The sequence below is a fragment of the Pipistrellus hanaki genome, assembly GCF_964339955.1.
Source record: "Pipistrellus hanaki genome assembly, chromosome: 2".
Classification (NCBI taxonomy): Eukaryota; Metazoa; Chordata; class Mammalia; order Chiroptera; family Vespertilionidae; genus Pipistrellus; species Pipistrellus hanaki.
The window spans coordinates 93,989,318-94,016,621 of NC_140504.1; the positions used below are offsets into that span (position 1 = coordinate 93,989,318).

At 43.2% G+C, this 27,304-nt stretch overlaps 1 protein-coding gene across 1 annotated transcript; it reads left to right on the forward strand.

The window, feature by feature from the left end:
• The first annotated feature begins 700 nt into the window (after positions 1-700).
• Positions 701-26,294, forward strand: SIAH2 (siah E3 ubiquitin protein ligase 2). The gene is made up of 2 exons (XM_084875995.1): positions 701-1,647; positions 24,801-26,294. Exons 1-2 carry the CDS (start codon positions 1,234-1,236, stop codon positions 25,356-25,358), a joined length of 972 nt encoding a protein of 323 aa, XP_084732121.1. The 5' UTR covers positions 701-1,233; the 3' UTR covers positions 25,359-26,294.
• Positions 26,295-27,304: the final 1,010 nt, after the last annotated feature.

Below are 27,304 nucleotides of genomic sequence, written 5' to 3' on the forward strand. Positions count from 1 at the left end.
AGAGTCACACAGATGGTAAGCAGGAAGCACTATTCTTCACCCAGTCCTGTCTCTTGTTTCTTATCACTGTCTCTCCTACAAAAAAAATATCTGAATCCCATCTAAGTAGCCTCTTCCTCCAATTCCGGTGTCAGTGGCTCAAAGTATGAAAAGCAACTTAACTCGGAGCACCTTGAATTAACTTGTGGTTCACTCTGCAAGGTGAGTGCCCACACCTCGCATCAAAGTCTTTAACTTGAGTTGGAATCTCAGACGAGGATTTAGCGCGCTCAACTGGAGGGTCACCCATTGTCTTCCTGGGACCTCACGACCCAACCCATATTTCTGGCGTTTCTAGGGGGTCTGGAAATCTCATATGAGTCAACGCTGTCTACGAACTCCCTCCCGGGCCTACTGGGCAAGCCACAGGCGCTCAATTCAACCAAGCTTTCGCCTTCCCGCTGGTAAACAGAGTTTACCTCCCCCAAGTGTGGCGAGCAGGACCAAAAAGTGGCCCAAACCTACTCTGACAGCCCTTAGTAGGCCCCGCGCCAGCGCCGCGACTAAGAGCCCAGCGGGCGCGCCACACGCCTCCCCGGGCGCCGGGCACTCAGCCCGGAGAAGCCGCGCGGCTCTCAGGCCCGCCCGCCTGCGCCCCGCCCTCGCCCCCTAGAAGTTGTCCTTCTGGTTGAGCCTCTGACACGTCGCCCAGCTCCCGGGTGTGGCCCCCGGGGTGTGGCCAGATGACCTCGGCGACACCTTCCCGCAGGGCGGCCCTTCCCGCCCGGAAAGGCAGTCCCGCAGCGCAGAGCCGGGCGGCGGGCGGGCGCGCAGCGTAGCGCCAGGCGGTGCCGCGCGGCCAGCTGGCGCCGGGAGGCCCCCGCAGGGCGGCCCTGCCAGTCCCCGCGCGCCGGGCGCCACACACGTGTCCCGGCGTCACGTCCGCGCGCCCCGGGGCTTACGTCAGCGGCCGCCCGAGAGCCGGCGCCGGGTCCGCGCCCGCTCCGGTTCGGGGCCGCGACGCCGCCGAGAGGAGGGGCCGGGGGCGCGGAGGGGCTCGGAACGCCCGGGGCCGCGGGGATCGCCTGCGCCGCGCGGCCCCCGCCCGCCCAGCGACCGCCCGCTCCGGCGCCCGGCCCCGGGGGCGCGGCGGCGGCGCTCCGGAGCCCACCGCCCGGGCGGCGCGCACCGCCCTGACCCCGGCGGCCCCGCGGCCCGCAGACGCCCGCACGTCCATGGTGGGTTCGGAGCGCGATGAGCCGCCCGTCCTCCGCCGGCCCCGGCGCTAACAAACCCTGCAGCAAGCCGCCGCCGCCGCAGCCCCAGCACGCCCCGGCCCCGGCTGCGCCCCCGGCCGCCGCCACCATCTCGGCCGCGGGCCCGGGCTCGTCTGCGGTGCCCGCCGCGGCGGCGGTGATCTCGGGCCCCGGCGGCGGCGGGGCCGGCCCGGTGTCCCCGCAGCACCACGAGCTGACCTCGCTCTTCGAGTGCCCGGTCTGTTTTGACTATGTGCTGCCCCCCATCCTGCAGTGCCAGGCCGGGCACCTGGTGTGTAACCAATGCCGCCAGAAGCTGAGCTGCTGCCCGACGTGCAGGGGCGCCCTGACGCCCAGCATCAGGAACCTGGCTATGGAGAAGGTGGCCTCGGCGGTCCTGTTCCCCTGCAAGGTAAGGCCGGGCGCCGCCGCGCACCTCCGCCTGGTGGCCTCCGTCCCATTCGCTGGCTCTGAGAGGCAGGTGACACGTCATTTATTTAACATAAATGTTTACACTTTGTCCACCTTCCTCCATACCCTACCTGCCCACTTTGGGAGTAGCTCTGGGCTGACCCCAGGCGAATTGGCCAGCGATTGTTGTCAGGACACATCACAGCTCTCCCCGTGCGGAGCCTGTGTGCTCTGCAGATGGGTACTCGGGTGGGCCGCACAGATAAAACTTGGATGGAGGAGCAGGCTATGAAGGTTTGAGATGGGAGGAAGCGGGTGAGCTACACGCACCCTTTACCAGCACTCAGTTTGGCGGGCTTGGTACCGGATTTCTCCTGCACCCCGCACCTGCCATCTACCTGGCCGTCCCTGAGAACCCTCAGGAATAGAGCTAAAAAGAGGGAGGGGACGACTAGAGCCTGTTTTCTTTCACTCAGCAACAAGAAAACCCCTGCAAGCCAAGCCTCGTGTAGCCTTCTAAATACTGGAGAGTTGTGTGTGTGTGTTGTTTTTCTAAGTGGGGTGAAAAAAAGTTAATTAGAAATTTAACAGGAAAGGCACACAGGAGCTGTTGTTACAGTTCTTCAAGTATAAATATACTCAGGCAGCTGAATTTAGAATCACAGATGTCGGTGTGTGTAAAGACGGTTATGTATACGTACACGTAGGCATGTTTTTTTTTTGTTTTCCAAAAATGACTTCTGCCACTAAATGACTTCTGCCACTCGCTGTTTTAAATTCATGTTATCACATATTTTTCTATGGCTGAAACATAGTTCTCCCTTGCTGTATTTTAAGTGGCTGTATAATATTGCGTTGTGTGGTCATATTATAAGATCTATTTACCTACATCTGTCACTTAAAAATCATAAGGCGTAATTTCAGAGATATACCTGTCTGTATTACTTCATGACAACCTAGAGCTATAGCATCAAGTTCTTTTTCTAAACTTAGAAGTGGAAATAATGTCAATAATACTTTTGAGTTTTTGTGTAAAAGTAGCTTCTCTGCCTCTAGAGCCATTTAGGCTGTCTTGCATTTCTTCTTGGTGCTGCGTATTTTTATAGAGCAAGAGCTTATTTTAAATTAAAAATAATCCACCTGAGAATTGAAGCTTGGGACTCAAGTCAGTACATGAGTGATTTAATTTGGTCTGTGCCCTACCACTGATAAGTTTAAAATAGCATATTCAAATAAGGGTTTGAATTCATGTTTGGACTATGGTTTTTCTGTCATCCTTAACAAGTTACTCTATTTCCAACCACTCCTCATAATGCTTACAAATCTACCCAGTATAATCAATAGTTGTTTCTCTTAATATACAGACAAGCTATTTCTGTAATTTTCTTAGGATCATGAAGAAGGTGGTGTCTAATGATCAAGAGAAGATTTGGTGATAGTGACATAAGAGAAGATATTTGATATTAGAGATGTATTGTGGGGGCTGGGTTACAGTGGGTTGGGGGTGGGGGTGCGTGTGCCACAGGATTTCTGGGGAGCCATCTTCTCAGACCTTCACTTTCCCCAAAACCTGCAGTGGGCAGTAGAAGAAATGACTTTAGGTGACTTATAGTTCACAAATGAGCATTTGATATCAGTCAGTCTTCCATAATTTATTTTCAAAAAGCAATCTTCTAAAGTATTGTTTTGCTCCCAAGAGAAAGTGAAGGAAATAGTTATAACATGCTATTTGAACTGTGAAGTTTCACTTTCAGGATCTAGGATTCTGGTTCCTATTGAAGTATATGTTCTCTTTAACATCTAACATGCTAGTGAAGTCCTTTTTGAAGAGTAGTTCTCTTGGAAATCAGTTACTCAGCTTTCTCTGCACATCATTGATTTTCCACATCCCTATTCTGTAAGAATGCAGTTGGGCAAAGCTATCACTTTGCAAGCTGAAATTTAACAGGGTCAACCATTCCCCTACAGACCAGGAACCAAGCTTAGAAAGTAATTTTAGTGTGGTGTCTGTGTGTGATTCTATAATGCTGGAGTATCATGTCTCAACTTTGACCAATAATCCAAGCTATTGACAGGGGAGCTCAGCCACTTAGTTTGGCAAACCAAACCTGGATGTATATAGAGTCCCAACAAGCAACCAAGATATGTTAGTTGGGGAGGATGAGAGCAGGAAAGAGTAGTAAGGTCTATGTCAACTTCAACAGAATAGGTCTGTGTACCTAGCCCTGTGGCTTGCACTTGCTGCTGGAAAACAAAGGAACTGCCTTATCACTATCCCTACCTGCTCTTAGAATCTGCCATGGGGTGGGCTTGTGCGAGAAAACCAACATTGGGTGAAATACCAGAGCCCAGGTCTCAAGAGTTGTTGGAATTGTCATTGCTTGTCTGGGAGCATTTCTGGGTCCTTAATTTCTTCTTGTGTTTATGAGGGGGTGGGACTGCTCAACTTCTAAGGCCCCTTAGCGTCCAGCGTTCTGTGAAATGAAGGGAGATTATGTGGAATGCTTATTGGTTTCCTTCTGTGTGCCAGCTATTTACTTAGTGTGGGTCAGCTTTTATTAGTTTGCCTTTCTTCTTTTTCAGATGAGAAAACTCATGCCTATAGAGAGGTTAAGAGTTAAGTGACTTGTCAAGATCGCACAGCTAATAAGTGGACCAGCCTGTGAACCTGCATCCTTTGTACTACTCCCTATGTAGGGATTTTGAATCTGAGCTTTTCTCCAAGGCTCCAAATCATAACGCAAGGTTGACACCAGTAACAAAGCCATCTGGCTGGATGAATGCACCAAGTGAGCCTCTGCTGGGAACATCTCCAAAAGACAACAGACATGTTAACTATAAAACTCATTGGCAAGAATTTTATAGGGCATGGAATAGGAATATTGGAGGCAAAATAACCTACAAGCCTAATATTTGGGGGAATTTTATTACATTTCTGCACTGTTCATGCTTCAGTTGGTCCCAAATGGATGTGTTGCCAAATAGCTTCCTTACATAGGTTTGGGGCACTTAATTAAAAGCTAGAATGCTGCCAGCGCCTTTGATAGAGGGCACCACATGCATTACTAGCTCGGGTCTCCTTTTTTAAAAAAAGGATCTCTATCAGAGTATGGCTCTCTTCCTTATGTCGTGTTTTTAGTCCATTCTGTGTCTTGTTCCACGCCTGAGAAGTTTGACATCCTGTTCCCCTATCTCAGACCCACCACCTCAGTGGAGCGTGGGTGTAGGAGAAGTGAAGATGACACCTTTGTGCCCCCACTCAACATTTTTTAAAGTATCAGCCAAGTATTTCTCTCTACCACTGTGGAAAATGCTAAAACCACTCCAGCCCACTTACACCATAATACATTTTTTTCCATTTTTTCTTTGTCTTCTCTAAGAGTCTCTAGTAGCATGTCTTTAAATAATTGTTGAACTGGAAAGCCTCACTCAGCAAATCTTCTCTGCATTCGGATTGCAAGGTGGTATTTTGTTCCTTAAAAAAAAATGAAGTAAAGTTAGATAACCCAGTTGAAAATTAAAAGCTCCCAGTGTGGACTCGTCCAGTCCAATGGCGACAAGTTCTAAATACCAGGAGAGCATCATTAGGCCTGTAGCTTGGGGTTGGGAGACCTCGGACAGTGGAGCTGCTGGGGAGCTGGGAACACATGCCTCCCCGAAGGTCAGCTTTTGCTCTGCACTGGCTGATTGGCAGGTTTGGCCTAGTGTTTGCATCCATGCCAGACTTTAAGAAAAGACAAAAATGTGCATATTTTAGTGACTATATATATATATATATATATATATTTTTTTTTTAACATTTTCCAAACTCAAATTTAAGGATGACACTTACAGGCCAAACCAGCCAAGTCTTCAGACCGAATTCCAACTGCCAATGGGCAACCTCCTATCTGGTTCTCTTTTAGTAAGTGTTCATTGAACCTTATCATCATGAACTTTGGAACTCAGATAGGTTCCCAAGTGAATGTGATTTTATAGCACTTTTTTTTTCAACTTTATTTTGACAAGAGAATACTTCATTCTGGCCACTGGGAGACCTGCACTGTTGTGCTAGTGACTGTGTTTGATTTTGTACCAGCCAGTTTATTTCTTTGCACCTGAATGTCTTCATCTCAAAAAGAAGGGGTTGGCCTAAATGATTATACCAGGGATCTTTTTTCAGAACCCAGTAAACTACAGGGAAGAGAGCACAGCCAGGAGATAGAACAGGGTTCCCCATCCTGGCTTCCTATGACTTTGGTTCAGTCATGTACTTCCCTATGCCTGTTTGTTCATCCATTAAAGAGTGGAAATAACACCTAGCAGGTGGGCGCACTGAAATCGGGTTAGAAGTGGTACAGAGGGCTTGTGCTTCACCATATCAAATAGAAGAGGACTGGTCCTAGGGGTGTTGCTAGGTGAGAGTGATTGATCACCTAGAAGTCTGAAGGGATAAGCCAATTTGCCAAAACCTTAGCCTCAGAAATCCCCCTAAGACAAAATATTCTCTTTGGAAACTAACTGCCCCTGTGGTCCTCTCTACCAGCTGTGGTTGACCAGGCTGGCTCATAACAGCCTGTGCTAGCAGTCCTGGAGCCCACATACTAGTACAGTCAGAGTGAGATTCCAGACTGTAAAGCACAACGTTGAAAATACAGCTTTTTAAGTGTAAAATTAAGAACAGAAGCATTGGAATGCTATGTAGGAGTACTGAAGTTGAATGCTGATTCCACACATAGTTGGCAAGGATTTTTTCCCAGGTTCCATAGCTGGAATGAGTAAATCATTATGACTTGAAGTTAGTCTTTAGCTCAACCAGAGTGGAGACTAATCCATAGCAGGTCTGGCCTATGAAGTCCCCGGCCTGAGCTGAATTAGATTATCCTGGTCTGTGTTTGAAGCCCACGTATTGTGAAATGTCTTAAGAGCGAGACGTGTACATCTGACAAAACTTGTAAACAGTGGCATTTCTCAATCGCATCCAAAAGGTCCTCATGCCCTGAAAATGGCACATAGTAGGTACACATTTGCTAAAGTGAGTGGCAGTAGTCAAGCTGTTGGATAAGTCATGAGGGCATAATCAGAATGTGATTAGAATGTGATTGCATTGTGGACATTCTGAAACGGAGATTAAGAAAGCTAAACACTTTTTCTGATCAGATGTATCTTTATATTACACCTTGGAGTGTCTGTTCTAAGACTTAAGAAAGATGCTGAAGACTCTGCAACAGAATTTCATCAGCTTTGCCTCATATGCCCATCTCCGTTCACTTCTTAAATATTATGAAACTGTTGTCATTTATCATTCTGGTAAAGATTGTATGTAATGATTTTTATACTCTCTATAGTGTCTATGAGATAAGTTTTCATCCGCTGACATAATGGAGGTGAATGGAAAGCACCCCTGGTGTTAAATGTGTGGGCCTGGGCCGAATTTTAAAACTTTGAATCAACAAAGGCAGTGTCTTTGGGTCACTCCTCCCCCCAGGCTGCCTCTTACTTGGGTGGTTTTGAGATCAGGCCCTACCTACATGAGCCTCCTGGTCCAGATGGATGGATTGGTGACCCCTTTAAGCCTCATTGGCTTATTGGTGAAGGGGGTGAGGACCAAACTCTATAATAATTTACACCCAGTGCCCAGCACAGCTGCAGAGTAAACCATAAGACGCGTGCATAGTTAGAAGCTGACAGAAAGTGGCCAGTGTATGAAGTCAGCCCCAGGCATAAACTTGAAAAAGTAAAAAAGGAATCTTTTTTATTTTCTCACATAGATTTCTCCCACCACACTTCTCTTCCCTACTCCTGATCATGTAGTGTTTCCCTGGAGCTGGGTAAATTGGCCTCAGCATTGACTTTTTAGTGATGAATCTTTTTTTTTTTTTTTTTTTTTATTTATTGAATGGTTTTAGAAGGGAAAGCTTGGTTAGATCAAGCAATGTTTTTTAATGTGTGTATCTTTTTACACATTATAAAATTCATTGTTAAAAGTTATCATTATTTTAAAATATAGAACATAGAAAATAATTCTTATATAATATAAGGCTAATATGCAAATTGTCCCCAGGGGAGTTCTACTGCTCACTATGACGTGGGCTGACCACCAGGGGTGGCACGGAATGAACAAAGGCCCTGATCAGCCCTGATTGCAAGCCAGGCCTAGGAACCCTACCTGTGCATGAATATTGTGCACTGGGCCTCTAGTATAAATTATAATCCCCTATACTACCTCCCTGCCTAGAAATAACCACTATTATCATTTTGCATATGTCTGTGCCACTTTACATCATGGAGTTTTTTATTTTAAAAAAAACAGGTAAGATGGAGATTCCATACACTATTTCATAATCTATTTTATATCTAACACATTGTGGCTGCTTCTCCACATTGATATTAAAGGTCATGTCTAATGGCTGCATAGCAGTGCAGTTTATAGCAGTACCAGAGTTACTTATCTCTAATTGGTCAACATCTAAGTCATTGTTTTCTTACTATGGTTTTTATTTTTTAAATTATATATATATACATATATATATATATGTATATATATATATGTGTGTGTATATATATATAATTTTATTTTTAAAATTATATATATAATATATATATTATATATATTATATATATATTATATATATTTCATTGATTTTTTACAGAGAGGAAGAGAGAGGGATAGAGCGTTAGAAACATCAATGAGAGAGAATCATCGATCAGCTGCCTCTTGCACATCCCCTACTGGGGATGTGCACGCAACCAAGGTAGATATGTAGTTAAAAATATTTTTCTTTATAAGACAATGCTATTATGATAAAACTTAATTCATTTGACCAATTCTGCAAAAGGAATCTCTATCTTATAAAGGATAAAAATACTAACTCTGTCCTCAGATTCTTTAACATTTGTTTATTCTTATATGATTTCAGACTTATTATTAGTTGCAATAATAATGTCCCCACCCTCAAATCCCATATACTCTTTTTCCAGAATCACCAATTGTTTCCTTTTTGCCTCATTTGCTTTTTCATTTGTGCTCACTTTGTTCAAACATATATTTTTTTAACCCTTCGAATGTAAAATGTATGCATCCTGCCCCTTTGCCCCTAAAGATCTCACTGCATTTCTCCTAAAACATCTTCTTATATAAGAAAGGTAATTACCAGAATCAGGAAATTTAACATGTAGTAGGTACTATTATCTAATCCACTGTATTCAGATTTCATTTGTTGCTCCAACTCTGCCCTTTTGGACAATTTTGTTTTCCCACTTGCATTGCATTTAGCTGTCACTATGCATTTTGTGATCCTTGCAGCATACATAGATTGAAGAAAAGTGGTTGGCTTTTGCTAACTCCAAGACAAGGTCATTTCTTGGATTTAATTCAGAAGTTTAAGAGCACGAACAAAAAATATTGATTGTGCTTTGTTTTTCTTGAGACATTCTTATTTGAGGTGTTGGCAGATGTTTTGCTAATAAAGTTTACTGTTTTCTAGGAGGGAAGCAGGTGGAGGCAGGGCAGTTGCCTCATAGTCCCCATGGAGGGGCATGCTTCTGCCTGAGCTCATGGCGTCACCCCTATAAAAGACATCGATTGTTGGAGTTCAGCAAATTGTTCTTGAATTGCATGGACTCACATTTAATTAAATAGGTTAAATGTCCTGAAACAGTCACAGGATCCATGACCTTCACCAAACACCTGGCTAAGAAGGGTGCTTATTGTGTTTATATACTCATTCCATAAACAAATATAACACGACTGAGTCTATTAGGTAAATAACAGGTGTCCTAGTGTTTGACTATGGATCTGTTTCTGATGGATCTGGTCCATCTATACTAATAAAAGGGTGATATTCTAATTGGACTGGTCGACCCAACATCTTCTGGTTGTCAAGTCCTCCTTCCAAACAAAACCACAGTGGCGGAAGCCAAGGCAGAGGTGGTTAGAGGCAATCAGGCCAGCAGGGAAGGGTGGGTAGGGGCAATCAGGCCAGCAGGCAGAGGCGGTTAGGGGCAATCAGGCAGGCAGACAGAGGGGTGATGAGGCAGGCAGGCACAGTGGTTAGGGGCGATCAGGCAGGCAGGAAGGTGAGCAATTAGGAGCCAATGTTCCCAGATTGTGAGAGGGATGTTTGACTGCCGGTTTAGGCCCGATCCCACCAACAGTCGGACATCCCCCCAAGGGGTCCCGGAATGGAGAATGTGCAGACCGGGCTGAGGGACCCTCCTCCCCTGGACGAATTTCATGCACAGGGCTTCTAGTATAAAAGCATTAGTGACTGAAGGACCAGTTGACTGGTTGCTGTTATGAATACTGACCACCAGGGGGCAGATGCTCAATACAGGAGCTGCCCCTTGGTGGTCAGTACACTCCCACAGCCAACCTCCTGTGGTCAGCCAACCTCCCACCATCCTTCCCCCAGACCAGCCAGCTGCCTCTCTCTCTCATTCCCCCCACATCGACCCCCATTGCTGACCAAGCTTAGGGGCCAAAATTTGCGCACCGGGCTTCTAGTTTGTATATAAAAGTGTTTCTATACCAAAACCCTGCCTAGATTCATTTAAATACACCCTTCAAACCCATGCTGAGAAAAAGAATTAGTTCTATTTACTGCTTTCTGTAAAGTTTTAAACATGAGGCACCAGCCCTAGCCAGTCTGACTCAGTGGATAGAGCATTGGCCTGCAGACTGAAAGGTCCCAGGTTTTATTCCAGTCAAGGCACATGCCTAGGTTGTGGGCTCAATTCTCAGTTGGAAGCATGCAGGAGGCAGCCAATCAATGATTCTCTCATTGATGTTTCTATCACCCTGCCCCTTCGGAAATATATATATATATATATAAAATAATTTTTTAATGAGGTACCAGCCCACTTTGCTGACAGGAAACATTCGCACAAAACTTTTGAGCCATTATAATACAAAAAGTCTCTAAAGAGAAATCAGAAATTATATTTCAACATTTGTTTCTCCTTCTGCTGGGCCATCCTCCCCCGCCCTGCATTCTTCATTGCTTGGAGCTTCGGTGTGTGGTTGTGCCCAGCCCCACCCCCAAGAGGTTTACTTAAGCATATTCCCACCTCACCAGCAGATATTTCCCTTTGGAGATATCTTGTTTATAGCTGAGGAAACTCACAGGCAGCCCTCTGCAAACCAGCCCAGGTGCTTCTTCCTGGGAAGAGTGTGCATCAAAGACAAAGGCATCTGAAGGAAAGCAGCCTCCTTTGAACCTGCCTGGGTTGGTGGGGCAAGCTCTAGCCAGAGTGGGAAAAGTGAAACCTCTTGCAAGATGCCAAAGAAGGCTAGGAAGGCCTAATTACTGGTTCCTTATTTGTAGGTGTGCTGCCCCTTCCCTAGGGAGGCGCCTTCCGGGGCTGTTTTTCTCCTGTGCAAGCCGAAAAAGTTAATTTTAGAACCTGCTTGTAAAAGCAGTGGATCTCTCCACTCTGGTGTTTTTGCTTGTGGGTTTGGGTGCTGGGCAATCAAGGCAAATGTAAATTAGTTTATTTTTCTCATATTGTTTGACTTCTTAGCATAGGGTGGAAAGCTGTGCTTCGAGTGGCCACCAGCTCTGATTGTGGCTGCCCAGCCAAGTTTTGTCATTCATTTAAATTAGTGCCTCTCAACTGGGACGATTTTGCCCCCCAGGAGGCATTTGGCCATGCCTGGTGATAGTTCTGATTGTCATAACATATGGGGTTGCGGGACAGTTGCTACTGGCATCTAGTGAGCAGAAGCCAGGGATACTGCTAAAATCCCACAATGTGCAGAACTGCCCTGTCACAAAGAAGTACCGGTCTAAAATGTTGATAGTGCTGCTGTAGAAAAAACAAAAATAAACTAGTCAAGTCCCTGCTTCTCATTTAGGTTTTATCCCCACTGTTTGCTCCACCATCCTGTGCTGGAACCACTCCATCCACAGTCCTTTTGTCTACTTACCACCTCCTCATCCCAACCTCACTTTTAGAGTTGCCCCCGGTCTTCCTCTGCACTGTTGTCTGTATTTCTGCTGTGCTTGAACTGTTTATTGTTGCAGGGATGGCCCTTCTCCACAGGAAGCATCACAGGGCGGGGTGGGCTCCAGGAGAGAGGTTCACGGCCTTTAGAACCCTTGGTGTTTGTCAGGAAGCACAGCCCAGGGGCCAGTGCAATTTGGGTTTGCTGCTCAGAGGCACCCAGACAGTTTTCCATGCAGTTTCCGGAATTCACAGACCCTGAAACCCTCCTTCTTATCCCTGGATTCGAGCCCCTAATGTAGGTAGCAATAACACAATAGTGTTTTCCAGAACAATGCCGAGTCTATTATAAATATGAAGTGTGACTGTGGAGTGTGTGTGTGTGTGTGTGTGTGTGTGTATGAGTGTTTAAAGTTTTTTTAAATTTTTATTTATTGATTGATTTTAGAGAGAGAGGAAAAGAGGAGAGAAAGAGGGAGGGAAGGAGGAAGAGAGAGAGCAAAACTGATTTGTTGTTCCATTATTTTTTATTTTTTTATTTTATTGATTTTTTACAGAGAGGAAGGGAGAGAGATAGAGAGCTAGAAATGTCGATGAGAGAGAAACATCGACCAGCTGCCTCTTGCACACCCCCTACCGGGGATGTGCCCGCAACCAATGTACATGCCCTTGACCGGATTCGAACCTGGGACCTTTCAGTCCGCAGACCGACGCTCTATCGCTGAGCCAAACTGGCTTCGGCTTGTTGTTCCATTTCTTAATGCATTCATGGCTGATTATTTTATGTGCCCTGACCAGGCATCCAACCTGAAAGCTTGGCTTTTAGGGATAATGTTCTAACCAACTGAGCTGTTACAGGCCACCTCTCATCAACACTACAGAGATGTTCTTAGGACAGCCCTCTGAATCAGTGGGAGAGGGCCGACCCCAGCCTCCATCCTGTGTTCTCATATAAATGAATGTATACAAGAGACCTTGACTGCGTTGTGAAAGGCCATTTTATTAAAGCAAAACAAGCAAACATACATCTGGCTTATGGAGCACAGACAGGCTCTCCGCTAATCTAAAGAGCAAGTTGGGTGGGGTCTGGGGCATTACATACCCTCCTGTCAGTAGGCATTAAGTTCCTCTGCTGAATATTGTGGTACAGATTAATTCTCAAGGTTCCTTTTTTTTTACTTTGTTGTGGCCTTCCCAAAATTATGAAAAGTACCTTGCAGCTTTACCTTAAGTCTTGAAACTGCTGGCTTCTCTGCTTAGAGAGTAAAACGGCCCTTTTTTCTTTCCTCTTACCTCCCTCCTTTTCTGCATTCTCTTATTAGGGAGGTTTTTAACCATTTGCTCTGGTGTCCTTGGTTCAGGGAGATGATAGTTTGTTAGTTAAAAGCTGGCTGTAAATTGTTCACACTGTTTGAACTTGTTTTAACTTTCCTGTCTCAGTTTCCCTATTCCTCCTGCCCTGGAATCCTGTAACAGGGCTTCCCGGCCAGGGCTAAAGTTTCGATATTTTCTCTTCCTCCTCCTCCTCCTCCTCCTCCTCCTCCTCCTCCTCCTCCTCCTCCTCCTCCTCCTCCTCCTCCTCCTCCTCCTCGTCCTTCTCCTTCTTCTTAATATTTTATTGATTTTTTACAGAGAGAAAGGGAGAGGGATAGAAAGCTAGAAACATCAATGAGAGAGACACATAGATCAGATGCCTCCTGCACACCCCCTGCTGGGGATGTGCCCGCAACCAAGATACATGCCCTTGACCGGAATCGAACCTGGGACCTTTCAGTCCACAGGCTGATGCTCTATCCACTGAGCCAACAGGTTTCAGCTAGATGTTTTCTTTTTAGAATAATCTCTAATTCAAACATCGTAAAAGTGACATCAGGGATCATGAAGATGCCCTTCTCCGGTGATTGAAGAGAAGAAATAGTTTAGCTTTAAAGTTCAGCTTGTTTAGAAAAAGCATGGAGTAAGCACCTAACACTTGAAAAATACTTAAGTTCATGGAAGGCAAGGCCTTTCTTCATAAGGTCATTGTCTGCACAAACGCTAAGTAATGTCTTTTCTATCTGCATAATTTGGGGAGGTTCCCTGTTCTCTATATTTGGGTTGAAGGACAGTGTGTGACTTGTAAGGCAAACCAAATAATTCAGAATATAAATATTTCTACTTGAGTTACACAAGAAAAAGTTCTAAAATGACTGCAGGGCAATGAATGTTTGCTGCGCATTAAGTTGGTGGAGGTGGAGTGGTTTGGGGCTTTTAGTTGAGGAAGATGTACAGGTGGCGCTTTTCTGGACACTCCGCCAAAGTTCTTCGCGCTCCTGGAATTAGTAGGGGCAGCTGTGGTAAACAGCCCATTCTGAAATGCTTTCAGATCCAAATATTTTAACCAGAGAATCTGCCAGGCTCTGGGTTAATTCTTGCATATGTATTTTCCACTCTAGACAGAAATGCCTCACTCATCACTCACAGAACCTCAGAAGACTCTTTATTCCTAGATTTAAAACACAGTTCATAGGAATGTGCTTATTAGGGCCTTATATTTGTTCGGAACACAAAATATTAACATACATGGGTAAATAAACTTGTTTTTCTCCTCTAATTAAATTTTTTACACCCATGCTTTTGAAATTAGTCCATGTTAAAAATATGAATAAGCAGTTCCTCTGGACAAAGTAAATAACAGTGAAATTTCTATTGAAGATTATCGTCAACCACTTTAGGTCTGGGAGGAATGAGCTGAATTTTTTTTCTCTAAAAGAAATGTGACTGCCAGTACTCTCCTTTATTAGGGGCGTGCAGACTGGCTTGATTGCTTCTCTACCCTCAGTGACTATAGCTTGGGGTCTTAAATGGAAAAGATGCTAATGCCTGTTTATTGCTAATGATAAATTCAGCTGTAAAACTTCGAAGTTGACCTACTTAAAGTTTATAAGGGGTTGAATCTCTATGGCAGGGTAGAGAGAAGCAAAAACAGCTGTGGGATTTTTTTTTTTTTTTTTTTTTTTTTTTAGCAGTTGGACACAGCATCTTGGAAAATGGCCTGGCCCTGCCCTTATTTGGTGTCTTGTTTCCAAAGTGGGTGGGGAAGTCCAAGTGGATAAGCCGGACATCTTGCCTGCCACTGCTGCTGGAGGTGCTGAGGCATACTTCCAGCTTCACCCAAAAAGGTGTTCAGGCTTCCTCATCCTTTACAAGACAACTGCATAGCACTCCGGGCAAGTGTCTGCTGTCTCCATCTGTTAGCTAGGAATGAACATTGTCATTTTTGTGGAAGTTGGGAACAAATATCTGATTCCTTTTCATGTGGTCTTTTCCTGTGATAGGTGTGATTATCCATCAGGAATGTCATCCTGAGCTTAAGGGAGAAAAGGTTTGATTTGTACCCTCTTAAGGCAGTAGTTTAAGGGGTGGACTGGCCAAGTCAGAAAACTCCTCCAGGACAGCATCCACTCCAGGACCCATGTTAGTTCCCCTTTCTCCTGGGCCTGCCGAGGACCTGACATACCTGGTCATAGGAGATGTGCAATTGGACTTGAGGAAGTGGTCTCTCAGGAGAGCTCAGAGGGCTTTGAGAGGAGTGTGAGGCCCTTCTCATTTTAGCCTCCACTGGCTGGCACCAAACCGACCAGCAGTCTCCCAAGTTAGTTAAGCAACCGTCAGACATGATTTCCTCTCACTCAAGAGGTACGTTCAGAGCCCCTCCGGGGAAGATTTTAAAAGATAAAGAAGGTGAGGTAGTATTTCTACCTTGTGAGTGGTCTCCAGCCTTCTTCTGCCCCAAACTGATCACTCCAGCAGGCTAAAGCGTGGAGCCAAAGTGCAGTCTTCCCCGCAACCTGCCTGCCAGTCACCAGTGAGGGGAAGACAAGGTTTCCTAGGACAGGCTCAGCAATTTTGTTGCTGTTTCTACTGAGTAGTTGAGCTGTAAGTTTTTTATTTCAGACGGGGGTTGGAATGCAGCACATTCCTGCTGCAGGATCTGCCCTGGTTTTGTGCAGAGTAGTACTGACAGTGAATGGGAACTGAGACTCTTACTCATCTTCAACTCATCTCTAGCAAAAATAGTTGAAATAAGACCACAGGTTAAGCCCAGGAAACCTGAGTGAGTACTCTTGGTCGCTGAAGCCAGTAGAATTTTTTTTTTCATCTTTACTGTTGAAAGTATTACATTTGTCCCCTGATTCCCCCAATGGCCTCTCCCATCCTGTCCTCTTTCCCCACCCAAGGTATTCACCACCCTTTCCTGTGTTCATGGGTTATGCATATACACATAGAAGTTCATTGGTTGATCTCTTCATCCTTCCCCCACCCTCCATGCCTTCCCTTTGAGGTTTAATAGTCTGTTTGATGCTTCTGTGACTCTTCATCTATTTTTATTCATCAGTTTATATTGTTCATTATATTCCACAAATGAGTGAGATCATGTGATTCTTACATTTCTCTGATTGGCTTATTTTGCTTAGCATAATGCTCTCTAGGTCCAACCATGCTATTGCAAATGGTAAGAGTTCTTTTTTACAGCTGTATAGATGTACCATTGTTTTTTAATCCATATAGTCTGTTTCCAAATCTTATTTACTGTAAATTGTGGTGTTATGAATATAGGAGTATATATATTCTTTCTGATAAGTGTTTCTAGTTTCTTGGGATATATTCCTAGAAGTGGGATCACTGTGTCAAATAAGAGTTCCATTTTTAATTCTTTTGAGGAAACTCCATTATATTTTTCACAGAGGCTACACCAGTCTGCATTCCCACCAATAGTGTACCAGGGTTTTTTCTACATCCTTACTAACATTCGTCATTTCTTGATTTGTGGTTTTTATTTTCATTTATTTTCTTATCATTGTCATTTTTATTTTCATCTCTCAGATTAGTGACTTTGAGCATTTTTTCATATGCCTTTTGGCCTTCTGTATCTATATAGATCCTTTGCCCATTTTTTAAAATTGGATTGTTTATCTTCCTTTTGTTAAATTGTATGAGTTCCCTATAAATTTTGGAGATTAACTCCTTATCTGATGTATCATTGGCAAATATGTTCTCCCATTCAGTGTGCTCTCTTGTTGTATTGTTGATTGTTTCTTTTCCTGTGCAGAAGCTTTTTCTTTTGATGTAGTCCCATTTATTTTCTCCTTAGTTTCCATTGTCCTAGGAGATGTATCCATAAACATATTACTACAAGAGATGTCTGAGATTTACTGCCAATAGTTTCTTCTAGGATTTTTATGGTTTCATGTCTAACATTTAAGCCTTTTATCCATTTTGAATTTATTTTTGTGTATGGTGTAAGTTGGTGATCTAGTTCCTTCCTTCCTTCCTTCCTTCCTTTCTTTCTTTTTTTCTTCCTTCTTTTCTTTTTCCTTCCTTCCTTCCTTCCTTCCTTCCTTCCTTCCTTCCTTCCTTCCTTCCTTCCTTCCTTCCTTCCTTCCTTTCTTTCTTTTGCATGTATTTGTCCAATTTTCCCAGCACCATTTATTGAAGAGACTGTTTCTGCTCCAATATATGCTCTTGCAGGCTTTGTCAAATATTAATTGAGCATAATGGCTTGGGTCAATTTCTGGGTTCTCTGTTCTGTTCCATTTGTCTATATGTCTGCTCTTGTGCCAGTACCAGACAGTTTTGAGTACAGTGGCTTTGTAATAGAGCTTGGTATCTGGTATTGTGATCCCTCCAACTTTGTTTTTTCTCAAGATTGCTGTAGCTATTTGGGGTCTTTTTTGACTCCATATAAATTTTTGGAGTACTTGTTCTAGGTCTGAGAAATATGCTGTTAGTATTTTAATAAGGATTGCATTGAATCTATAGATTGCTTTTAATAGTATGATCATTATAATGATGTTGATTCTACCAATCCATGAACATGGTATATTCTTCTACTTGTGTATTTCTTCCTCTATTTCTTTTTTCAAAATTATGTAGTTTTTAGAGTACAGGACTTTCACCTCCTTGATTAAGTTTATTCATAAGTGTCTTAATTTTTTTGTTGTTATTGCAATGGTAGATGAGATTTATTTTTTAGTTTTTTAGTTTCTCTTTCTGAGAGTTCATTATTGGTGTGTAAAAATGACATTGATTTCTGGGTATTAATTTTATATACTGCTACATTGCCGAATTCATTTATTAAATTGAGTGTTTTTTTTTTATGGAGTCTTTAGGGTTTTAATGTACAATATCATGTCATCTGTGAATAATGACAGTTTTAGTTATTTTTTTCCCATTTGGATGCCTTTTATTTCTTCTTGTCTGATTGCTTTGGCTAGCCCTTCCAGTACTATGTTGAAGAAGTGATGAGCATGGGCATTCCTGTTTTGTTTTGTTTCTACCTTTTTCCCTGAAAATAAGACAGTGTCTTATATTAATTTTTTCTCCCAAAGTTGCGCTAGGTCTTATTTTCAGAGGATGTCTTATCTTTCCATGCGCTAGGTCTTATTTTAGGAGGATGTCTTATTTACGGGGAAACACAGTAGGTGAAATGCTTTTAGTTTTTGCCCAAGAGTATGATGTTGGCTTAGGTATGTCCTATAAGGCTTTTCTTATGTTGAAGTATGATCCCTCTATTCCCACTTGGCTGAGAGTTTTTATCAAGTAAGGGTATTGGATTTTCTCTAATTCTTTTTCTGCATCAATTGATATAATCATGTGGTTTTTGTCTTGCTATCTGTTAATGTGCTGTATCACATTTATTGATGTGTGGATATTGTACCAGCCTTGCATCCCTGGAATAAATCCCACTTGGTCATGGTGTATGATCTTCCTAATCTATTGCTGGATCTGATTTGCTAGAATTTTGTTGAGGATTTTAGCATCTATGTTCATCAGGAATATTGGTCTGTAATTCTCTTCCTTTGCAGTATCTTTTTCTGGTTTTGGGACTAGAGTAATGCTGGCCTCAGAGAAAGAGCTTGGAAATATTCCATTCTCTTGAATTTTTTGGAATAGTTTGAAGAGGATAGGTGTTGGTTCTCCTTTGATTGCTTGGTAAATTCACCTGTGGTTTGTTTTTTTATTATTATCACTGATTCAATTTCATCAGTAGTTAACGGTCTATTCAGGTTTTCTGCTTCTTTCTGATTAAGTTTCAGATTGTATTTTTCTGAGAATATTTCCATTTGGTCAATCAAGATTATGCAGCTTGTTGAAATAGATTTGTGGCAACTCTATTTTTTATAATCCTTTGTATCTCTTTGGGGTCAGTTGTTCTTCACCTCTTCCATTTTTTATTTTGTTTATTCGGGTTCTCTTTCTTTGTTTCTTGGTGAGTCTGGCTAGAGGTTCATCAGTCTTGTTTATCCTTTCAAAGAACCAGCTCTTGGTTTTATTGATCTTTTGTATTGTACTTTTGGTCTCTGTGTCATTTATCTCTATTCTGATCTTTATTATTTCCTTCCTTCTACTTACTCTGGGATTTTCTTGTTGCTCTCTTTCTAATTATTTAAGTTTTAGGGTTAGATAGCATTACAGTTTTTTCTTTTTTCTTTTTTTTTTTTTTTTTTTTTTTGTGTGTGTGTGTGTGTGTGTGTGTGAGTGTGTTTAGGTAAGCCTATAGAGCCAAGAACATCCCTCTCAAGACAGCTTTCACTGTGCCCCATAGATTTTGGATTGTTGCCGAAACTGGTTTGGCTCAGAGGTAGAGCGTCGGTCTGCGGACTGAAAGGTCCCAGGTTCGATTCCGGTCAAGGGCATGTACTTTGGTTGCGGGCACATCCCCGGTAGGGGGTGTGCAAGAGGCAGCTGGTCGATGTTTCTCTCTCGTCAACGTTTCTAGCTCTCTATCTCTCTCCCTTCCTCTCTGTAAAAAAATCAATAAAATATATTTAAAAAAGAAAAAGATTTTGGATTGTTGTGTTTTCATTTTCATTTGTTTCTGAAATGTTTTTTATTTCCTGTTTTATCTCTTTGATAACCCATTCATTGTTGAATAACATGCTATTTAGCCTCCATGTGTTTGATTGTTTTTTAGTGTTTTTATTGTAATTGATTTCTAATTTTATGACATTGTGATCTGAAAAGATAGTTGATATGATTTCAGTCTCCTTGAATTTATAGAGACTTGTTTTGTGTACTAACATGTAATCTGTCTTTGAAAATGTTCCATGTGCACTTGAAAAGAATGTATATTCTGTAGCTTTGGGGTGAAATGTTCTGAAGATGTCAATTAGTCACATCTGATCTAGTGAGTTATTTAGGATTTCTGTTTCTTTGTTGACCTTTTGTCTAGAATATTTATCATGTTATCAATGGGGTGTTAAAATCCTCTACTATGATTGTATTGCTGTCTATCTCTCCTTGGATATCTTCCAAAAGTTTTTTTTTTTTTTTAATGTATTTGGATGGTCTTGTATTGGATGTACATATGTTTACCAGAGTTATGTCCTCTAGTTGTATTGATCCCTTTAGTATTATGAAGTGCCCTTCATTATCTCTTGTTATTACCTTTACTTTGAGGTCTATTTTGTCAGATATAAGTATTGCTATCCCAGTTTTGTTTTTTTGGGTTTTTTTCCATTTTCATTTGCCTGAAGATTTTTTGCTTTTGGTCTGTGTGAGTACTTTGTTCTGAGGTAGGTCTCTTGTAGACAGCATATATATGGCTCATGTTTTCTTTTTTTTTTTTTTTAATAAATCTTTATTGTTCATATTATTACAAATGTTCCTCATTTTTTCCCTCCATTGTTCCCCTCCACCAGGCTTCCACCCCACCCTCTGCCCTTTCCTCACCCCCTATTGTCCTCATCCATAGGTGCACAGTTTATGTTCAGTCTCTTCCCACACCCCCCACTCCCCTTTTCCCCGAGAATCATCAGTTCACTCCCCTTCCATACCTCTGATTCTATTATATTCACTAGTTAATATTGTTCATCAGATTTTTTAATTCCCTTGGTTTTTAGATTCACTTGTTGATAGATACGTATTTATTGTTCATAATTTTTATCTTCTTCCTTCTTCCTCTTCCTAAGGAACCCCCTTCAGCAATTCATATAATTCTGGTTTGGCGGTGATGAACTCCTTTAGCTTTTTTTATTTGTGAAGCTCTTTATCTGGACTTTGATTCTGAATGATAGCTTTCCTGGGTAGAGTAACTTTTGCTGTTACTCATGTTTTTCTTGCTACTCATCACCTTGAATATTTCTTGCCATTCCCGTCTGGCCTGCATGGTTTCTGTTGAGAAATCAGCTGACAATTGTATGGGTGCTCCTTTATAGGTAACTACCTGCTTTTCTCTTGCTGCTTTTAATATTCTCTCTTTGTCTTTTGCTCTTGGGATTTTAATTATGATTTGTCTTGGTGTGGTCCCCTTTGGATTCCTTCTGTTTAGAGTTCTGTGCGCTTCCTGGACTTGTAAGTCTATTTCTTTCGCCAGGTGGGGAAGTTTTATGTCACTATTTCTTCCAGTATGTTTTCAGTATCTTGCTCTCTCTCTTCTCCTGGGACCCCCATAATTCTGATGTTGGTTCACTTGATATTGTCCCAGAGGTTTCTTACATTATCTTCAACTTTCTGGATTCTCTTGACTTCTTGCTTCTGTGGAGGAATGTCTTCTGGCTCTTTATGTTCCAAATTTTTTACTTGAGTCTTGGGATCTTCCATTCTGTTTTTAGGACTCTGCATAATATTTTTTATTTTAGACAATGCATTCTTTATTTCTTGTTGATCCTTTTCATATCCTCATAGGTCTCACTTATTTTATCAGCCTTTTCTAGGAAATTCTTGAAAAACCTTATAACCATGGTTTTGAACTCTATATCCAGTCGCTTTTTGTCCTCCATTTCTTTTGTTTGTGATTTGTTTCCTTGTCTCTGCATTTTTGCTGCTTCCCTGAGTTGGTAGGGTGGCTTTGTGTGCTAAGGTGTCCTATATGGTTCAGTAGATCAGCCTCCCAGTTACCTGAGGTGTACATTCTTAGTGCACCCCTTTCTGAACTGTGTGTACTGCCTTGTTGTAATTAAGTCTTGATTGTTGTTGGTATTACTGGGAGGAACTGACCTCCAGGCCAATTGGCTATGAGGATCAGCTGTGTCTATGCCGGGAGACAGCCTTATTTGACTAGACTTGGAAATTTGCAAAAGCCTCTGTGCTCAGCTTGGATGGGGCGGAGTTTCAGGGTGGAGCCTACAGCCTTGGCTTCTGTCAGCCCCGCCCCATGAGGTTCCTGAGTTTCAGAGTTCCTCAGTGTCCTTTGGTACTCACTGCAAGCACCTCTGAGAGAAAGGTGCCTTCGAGTTTCGCCCGCTACCAGACAGTCTAGGCTCTCCCCCAATGAGCCCGGATCTGGGGATCAGTGCAATTGGAAGTGGGGTTCAGAGCAATCTGGAGCTTTTGTCTCCTTCCTGCTAGGGCAATCCATTGGCACAGTCAACAGTTCGTCCTCTGCGCAAAATATGCCAGCCTCCGGGACTGCCTTTCGCCGCTCCCCTGAATTTCTGCCTTACAGCCCAGATTCCCTCTGCATGAGTCTGGGCCCCAGGGTTTGGCCTAGAACTGGGGTTCAGTGCAGTCAGAACTGGGGCTCAGCACAGTCCGGAGCTTTTGTCTCCTTCCCGCTAGGGCAATCTAGCAGCAGAGTCAACAGTCCATCCTCTGCACATATATGCGCGCCTCTAGGACTGCCTTTTGCCACTCCCCTGTGTTTCCGCCTTACAGCCTAAATTCCCTCTGTATGAGCCTTGGTCCACAGGGTCTCGTTCAGAACTGGGGTTCAGTGCTGTCAGAACTGGGGTTCAGCACAGTCCAGAGCTTTTATCTCCTTCCTGCTAGGGAACGCCAGCCATGCACTCAGCCTCCCCCTCCTCTCCAGCTCCATCCTCTCCCCACGTGCTCACCGTGTCTCCGTACCTTAGGCTTTTACAGCTCCTCTGATTTTCCTTCTGGTTTTCTCTTTCCCTCTCATTGTAGAATTTCCAGTTAGTCAACTTTCCTGTAGTTCTGGATAATGTCCAATTTGTATTTTAGTTGTGTTTTTTGAAATTGTTGTGTGAGGCTGCAGTTAGGCGTTTCTATGCCGCCACCTTGGTTTCTCTCTGGGTCATCTTTTCTTATCCATTTGGCTACCCTAAATCTTTTGATTAGAGCATTTAATACATTTACATTTAAGGTTATTATTGATAGGTATTTGTTTTTATTCTTTATGCCTGTGTTCCTTCTTCCCTTTCTATTTCTTCTTTTTACAGCATCCCCTTTAGCATTTCTTACATTGCTGGCTTAGTGATAATAAACTCCCTTACTTTTTTTTGGTGAAGCTCCTAATTTCCCCTTCAATTTTGAATGATAGCCTTGCTGGATAGAGTATTCTTAGATTCAGTCCCTTGCTTTTTCATCACTTTGTATACTTCATCCCATTCCCTCTGGCATGATGAGTTTCTGTTGAGAAATCAGGTGATAGTCTAATGGGAAATCCTTTGTAGGTAACTTTCTGTCTCTCTCTTGCAACTTTTAAGATTTTTTTTTTCTTTGCCTTTTATGTTTGCCACTTTAATTACATTGTGTTTTGGTGTCAGTCTTTTTTGGTTCATCTTGACTGGGATTCTGTTAGCTTCTTAGACTTGCCTGGTGTTTTTCTTCCCTGAATCAGGGAAGTTTGCTGTCATTATTCCTTTAAGTTTTCTATTTCTTGCTCAGCTTCCTCTCCTTCTGGCACCCATATTATGTGGATGTTGTTTTGTTTCGTGTTGTCCCACAGCTCCCTTAGGCTCTCCTCCTGCTTTTTAACTTTTTCCCCCTAGTTGATACTCTGCTTGGGTGTTTTTTTTTCCTACCTTGTCTTTGAACTTTCTGATTCGGACTTCAGCTTCTTCAAGTCTTCTGTTGAAACCTTCTGTAGTTTTCTTTCTTTTAAAAAAAAAATATTTTTTTAATTGATTTTTTTACAGAGAGGAAGGGAGAGGTATAGAGAGCTAGAAACATCGATAAGAGAGAAACATCAACCAACTGCTTCCTAAACACCCCCCACCGAGGATGTGCCCGCAACCAATGTACATGCTCTTGACAGGAATCAAACCTGGGATCTTTCAGTCTGCAGGCTGATGTTCTATCCACTGTGCCAAACTGGATTCGGCCCGTAGTATTCTTTTTTGCGGCTATGTTATTCTTCATTTCCTCTTGATTCTTATTTATGTTGGTGAAAATCTCATTCAGCTCCTTATAATTCTCATTTAATTGTATGTATTTGTCATCCAGATGATTGAGTATCCTTATTACCATTACTCTGAATTCTTTTTCTGACAAATTACTTGCCTCCATTTCATTTAGGAATTCTGGCAATTCCTCCTTTTTTTTTTTTTTTCCTTTTGGGGATTGTTTCTTTGTCTCCCCATTTTTGTTGTCTCATTGTATTTGTTTCTATGTCTTATGAAATTGCTATGCCACACATAGGGGTGTTCCTATGAAGTAGGTGTTTTGTGGAACCCAGTAGTGCAGTCTCTCAGATCTCCTGAGTTGGGTGTTCTAGAAAGGCCCACTACTTGAGTTATTTGGTGTAGTTGGACCTTGAATGCTATTGTCTCAAACTCATTGGGTGGAGTTTCCTTACAGGTTGTCTGACTATGTAACTCACACCCAACTTCATCATGCAAGCTGTTGTGCATGTGCTTGGGGTCATGATGTGGGACTCACTTTGTGGTCCAAAGCCTACTGCCAGAGTGGTACAACACACTGCAGGGTCCTGTAGCTCACGGGAGGTGTAGCATGACACACATAGGGTCCAGAGCCCATGGCTGGGGATGTAGGGGTCCCAATGTGGCTGAGGTGAGGTGACACAACTTTGGGGCTCACTCAGCAACTCACTGCAGGGGTCCCAGAGACAGCGGGCAGGGTGGCATTACTCTAGCTGGGATGGCATGCACTCTATGACTCACTTCCGGGTCCAAGGTGGTACCCAAAGCCACCAAAGGTGTTGGTGTGGCTGCACCCCTAGGTACAGCTGCTCTCCCTTCATAACGATGTGGTTTCTGTGCCAGAGCCTCGCAGCTGGGGAAGTGCCTATGGCTATAGCAGGGGCTCCCCAACCAGGAGCCTGATCTGCCAGCCCCAAGACTCCTGCAAGATCTAACTCACCCTTCATTCACACACACACCTCACGCCACATACCATACATGTCCACACACTCCCCACTCCCTCCCTTATTTACTCACTCTCTCCCTCACTCTCGTCCTGCTGGCTGCCATGTGTGTTTCTTTTCATCCCAGTATAACTTTTGAAAAAGCCCATGGCTCATTGTGTTTCTTTCTGTCCTCACAGTATGCCACCACAGGCTGCTCCCTGACCCTTCACCACACAGAGAAGCCAGAGCATGAAGACATCTGTGAATACCGACCCTACTCCTGTCCCTGTCCTGGTGCTTCCTGCAAGTGGCAGGGGTCCCTTGAGGCTGTGATGTCCCATCTCATGCACGCCCACAAGAGCATTACCACCCTTCAGGGAGAAGACATTGTCTTTCTAGCTACAGACATTAACCTGCCAGGGGCTGTCGACTGGGTGATGATGCAGTCATGTTTTGGCCATCACTTCATGCTGGTGCTAGAAAAACAAGAGAAGTACGAAGGCCACCAGCAGTTCTTTGCCATAGTACTGCTTATCGGCACTCGCAAGCAGGCCGAGAACTTTGCCTACAGACTGGAGCTGAATGGGAACCGCCGGAGGCTGACCTGGGAGGCCACGCCCCGATCCATCCATGATGGTGTGGCTGCGGCCATCATGAACAGCGACTGCCTGGTTTTTGACACAGCCATAGCACATCTTTTTGCAGATAATGGGAACCTTGGAATCAATGTGACTATTTCAACATGTTGTCCATGATGCAGTGAAATTATTTGGGCATAATGCTCTATGGTTAATAAAGGATTTTATGGATGTTTTATTCACTATGTCTTCACAAGTCAAGGTCCCCAGTTACCTTGTGTTCTCTTTGAACATCAGCCCAATGGAGTTCATGAAACTGGGGTGAATGCTGTTGGCCTGTTTAACTTGATTATTAAATTTTACTTCCTGAACAGCCCTTGACCGGTTGCTCAGGGCTCCTGCAGACAGACCAGTAGGTTAGGAACTGGAGGCTTCTTCCTGCCCCCTCCTTCATTGGTCCTTCCACATTGACTGTCAGAAGATTGCTTTCATCTTTGTTTAGCAGATAGGAATTGTTTTTAGTGCATTTTAAACTGTTTCTGTTTCTCAAACTGGAAGGCTAATCAGTATGCATAGTCACCTGGAGTACCTTAGACATGCACATTGAGAGCCTGTGAATTTAACAATCCCATCAGGTGATTTTTTTCAGCCGTCAAGTTTGAGAATTACTGGGTTAAGTTGTGGGGAAAGGGTCCAGATTTTAAAGGTGCTTTTACAATTGCCCTCAACTGATACTATTTGTCTTTTTACTATTTCATCCCCCAACAGCCCAAATTAAAACTAGAACTATAGGTCCCCAGGAATACATTCCCAAGACTTGATCTTTCTCTTGTGTTTGGTGTATATTACCTAGGAAAGTGAGTCCTATGTCCACTGATAGTCCTCACATAATTAGTTTTTGCTCATCACTAATACAGGAGAGCTGTTTACATGAGGCTTCCATCAGAAGCCTTCCTTAATCATAGATGGTGGGAAAAACTAGGTCAAAAAAGTGGAAAAAGCTTTATAACCAATGTCATATGCTTACTACTTAAAGGTATGTGTCTGGGGAGTTTTGTTTTGATTTTTGCCACATTCACTTTAGTTTTTTAATAAATATTTTCCAAAACTGAATGTTGTACTTCATTCTCCAGATTGAATAATGGGCATTTATTGTGTGCCTCCTGTGAGCAGGGCAGTGAGGCTGCACTGCCACCTGGGCCGGGAGCTCTCACCATCGCCACAGAAGGAAACAGCCATTTGCCCAAGATCGTGCTTAAGTCAGTGGCCACATTAGGGTCCAAACTCACTTCCCTGAACATGGACTGTTGGTGGTGTTACAGGATTCTTCCATGGAGCTGTTATTTGTCTGACAGTACCAGTGCTTGTGGAGGGAAAAAGTATTATTTCTCATGCTTTACAGAATCAGAAGGAGCAGGTGTGGCCAGAGGTGATGTACTGGGCAGGGTTTGAGCCAGGGTGACCCACTCCCTCAGTCCCAATCCTAAACTCTTAAATGAATTCAGAATATTAGCCCTGAATGCTCCATGAGAATTGAAGACTGCTCCAGTGGCATTAGAGTAGCACCAGGTGGGAGTGTGGCTTTAGAGTTATTCTTTTTTTTTTTTTAGGTGAGATGCAGGGTTGAGTTTTCAGCCAGGGTAGAGTTGCAGTTAAGGAATTGCCAAAGTGACTTATCTTCCAGGATAATCTTCAACTGCAAGTGAAAAGCAGTGCCCTGAACAAGAAATGGTGCTTAGAACATGTTTGGGAAATGAAAAGAAATAACAGCTCTTGTCACCAAGTCAGTCACATTTCAAGCCACTATCTGGAAGGATCTTTGGAGGTAAGACTAAGTAGGATCCAGGAGAAGGTGGATTTTGAACCCTTGGGAGCAGAGCTGATCCAGGTAGGCTGTCCAGTGCAGGCATGGCACCCAGGCAATGTGTTTTGTGCATAAACTAGCCAAGTTCATCATCATGTTTGGATCTAACCACTCTTGTTATATATGACAGAAGAAATCAAGACTGGATTAGTCAGTAAGTACCAAAGGGTAAAGCTATAATCAAAAGTGAATCAAGGTATCCCAAAGCATAAAATGTTAGATCTTTAGCCGACAGAGGTGAAGTCATGGGCCAGCAGCC

What these genes read in the sequence shown, in the direction of transcription:
- SIAH2 (XM_084875995.1), top strand. Translation starts at nt 1,234, where the DNA reads ATGAGCCGCCCGTCCTCCGCCGGCCCCGGCGCTAACAAACCCTGCAGC. An exon ending in CGGTCCTGTTCCCCTGCAAG is followed by an intron (nt 1,648 to 24,800) that starts GTAAGGCCGGGC and finishes CTGTCCTCACAG; the next exon opens with TATGCCACCACAGGCTGCTC.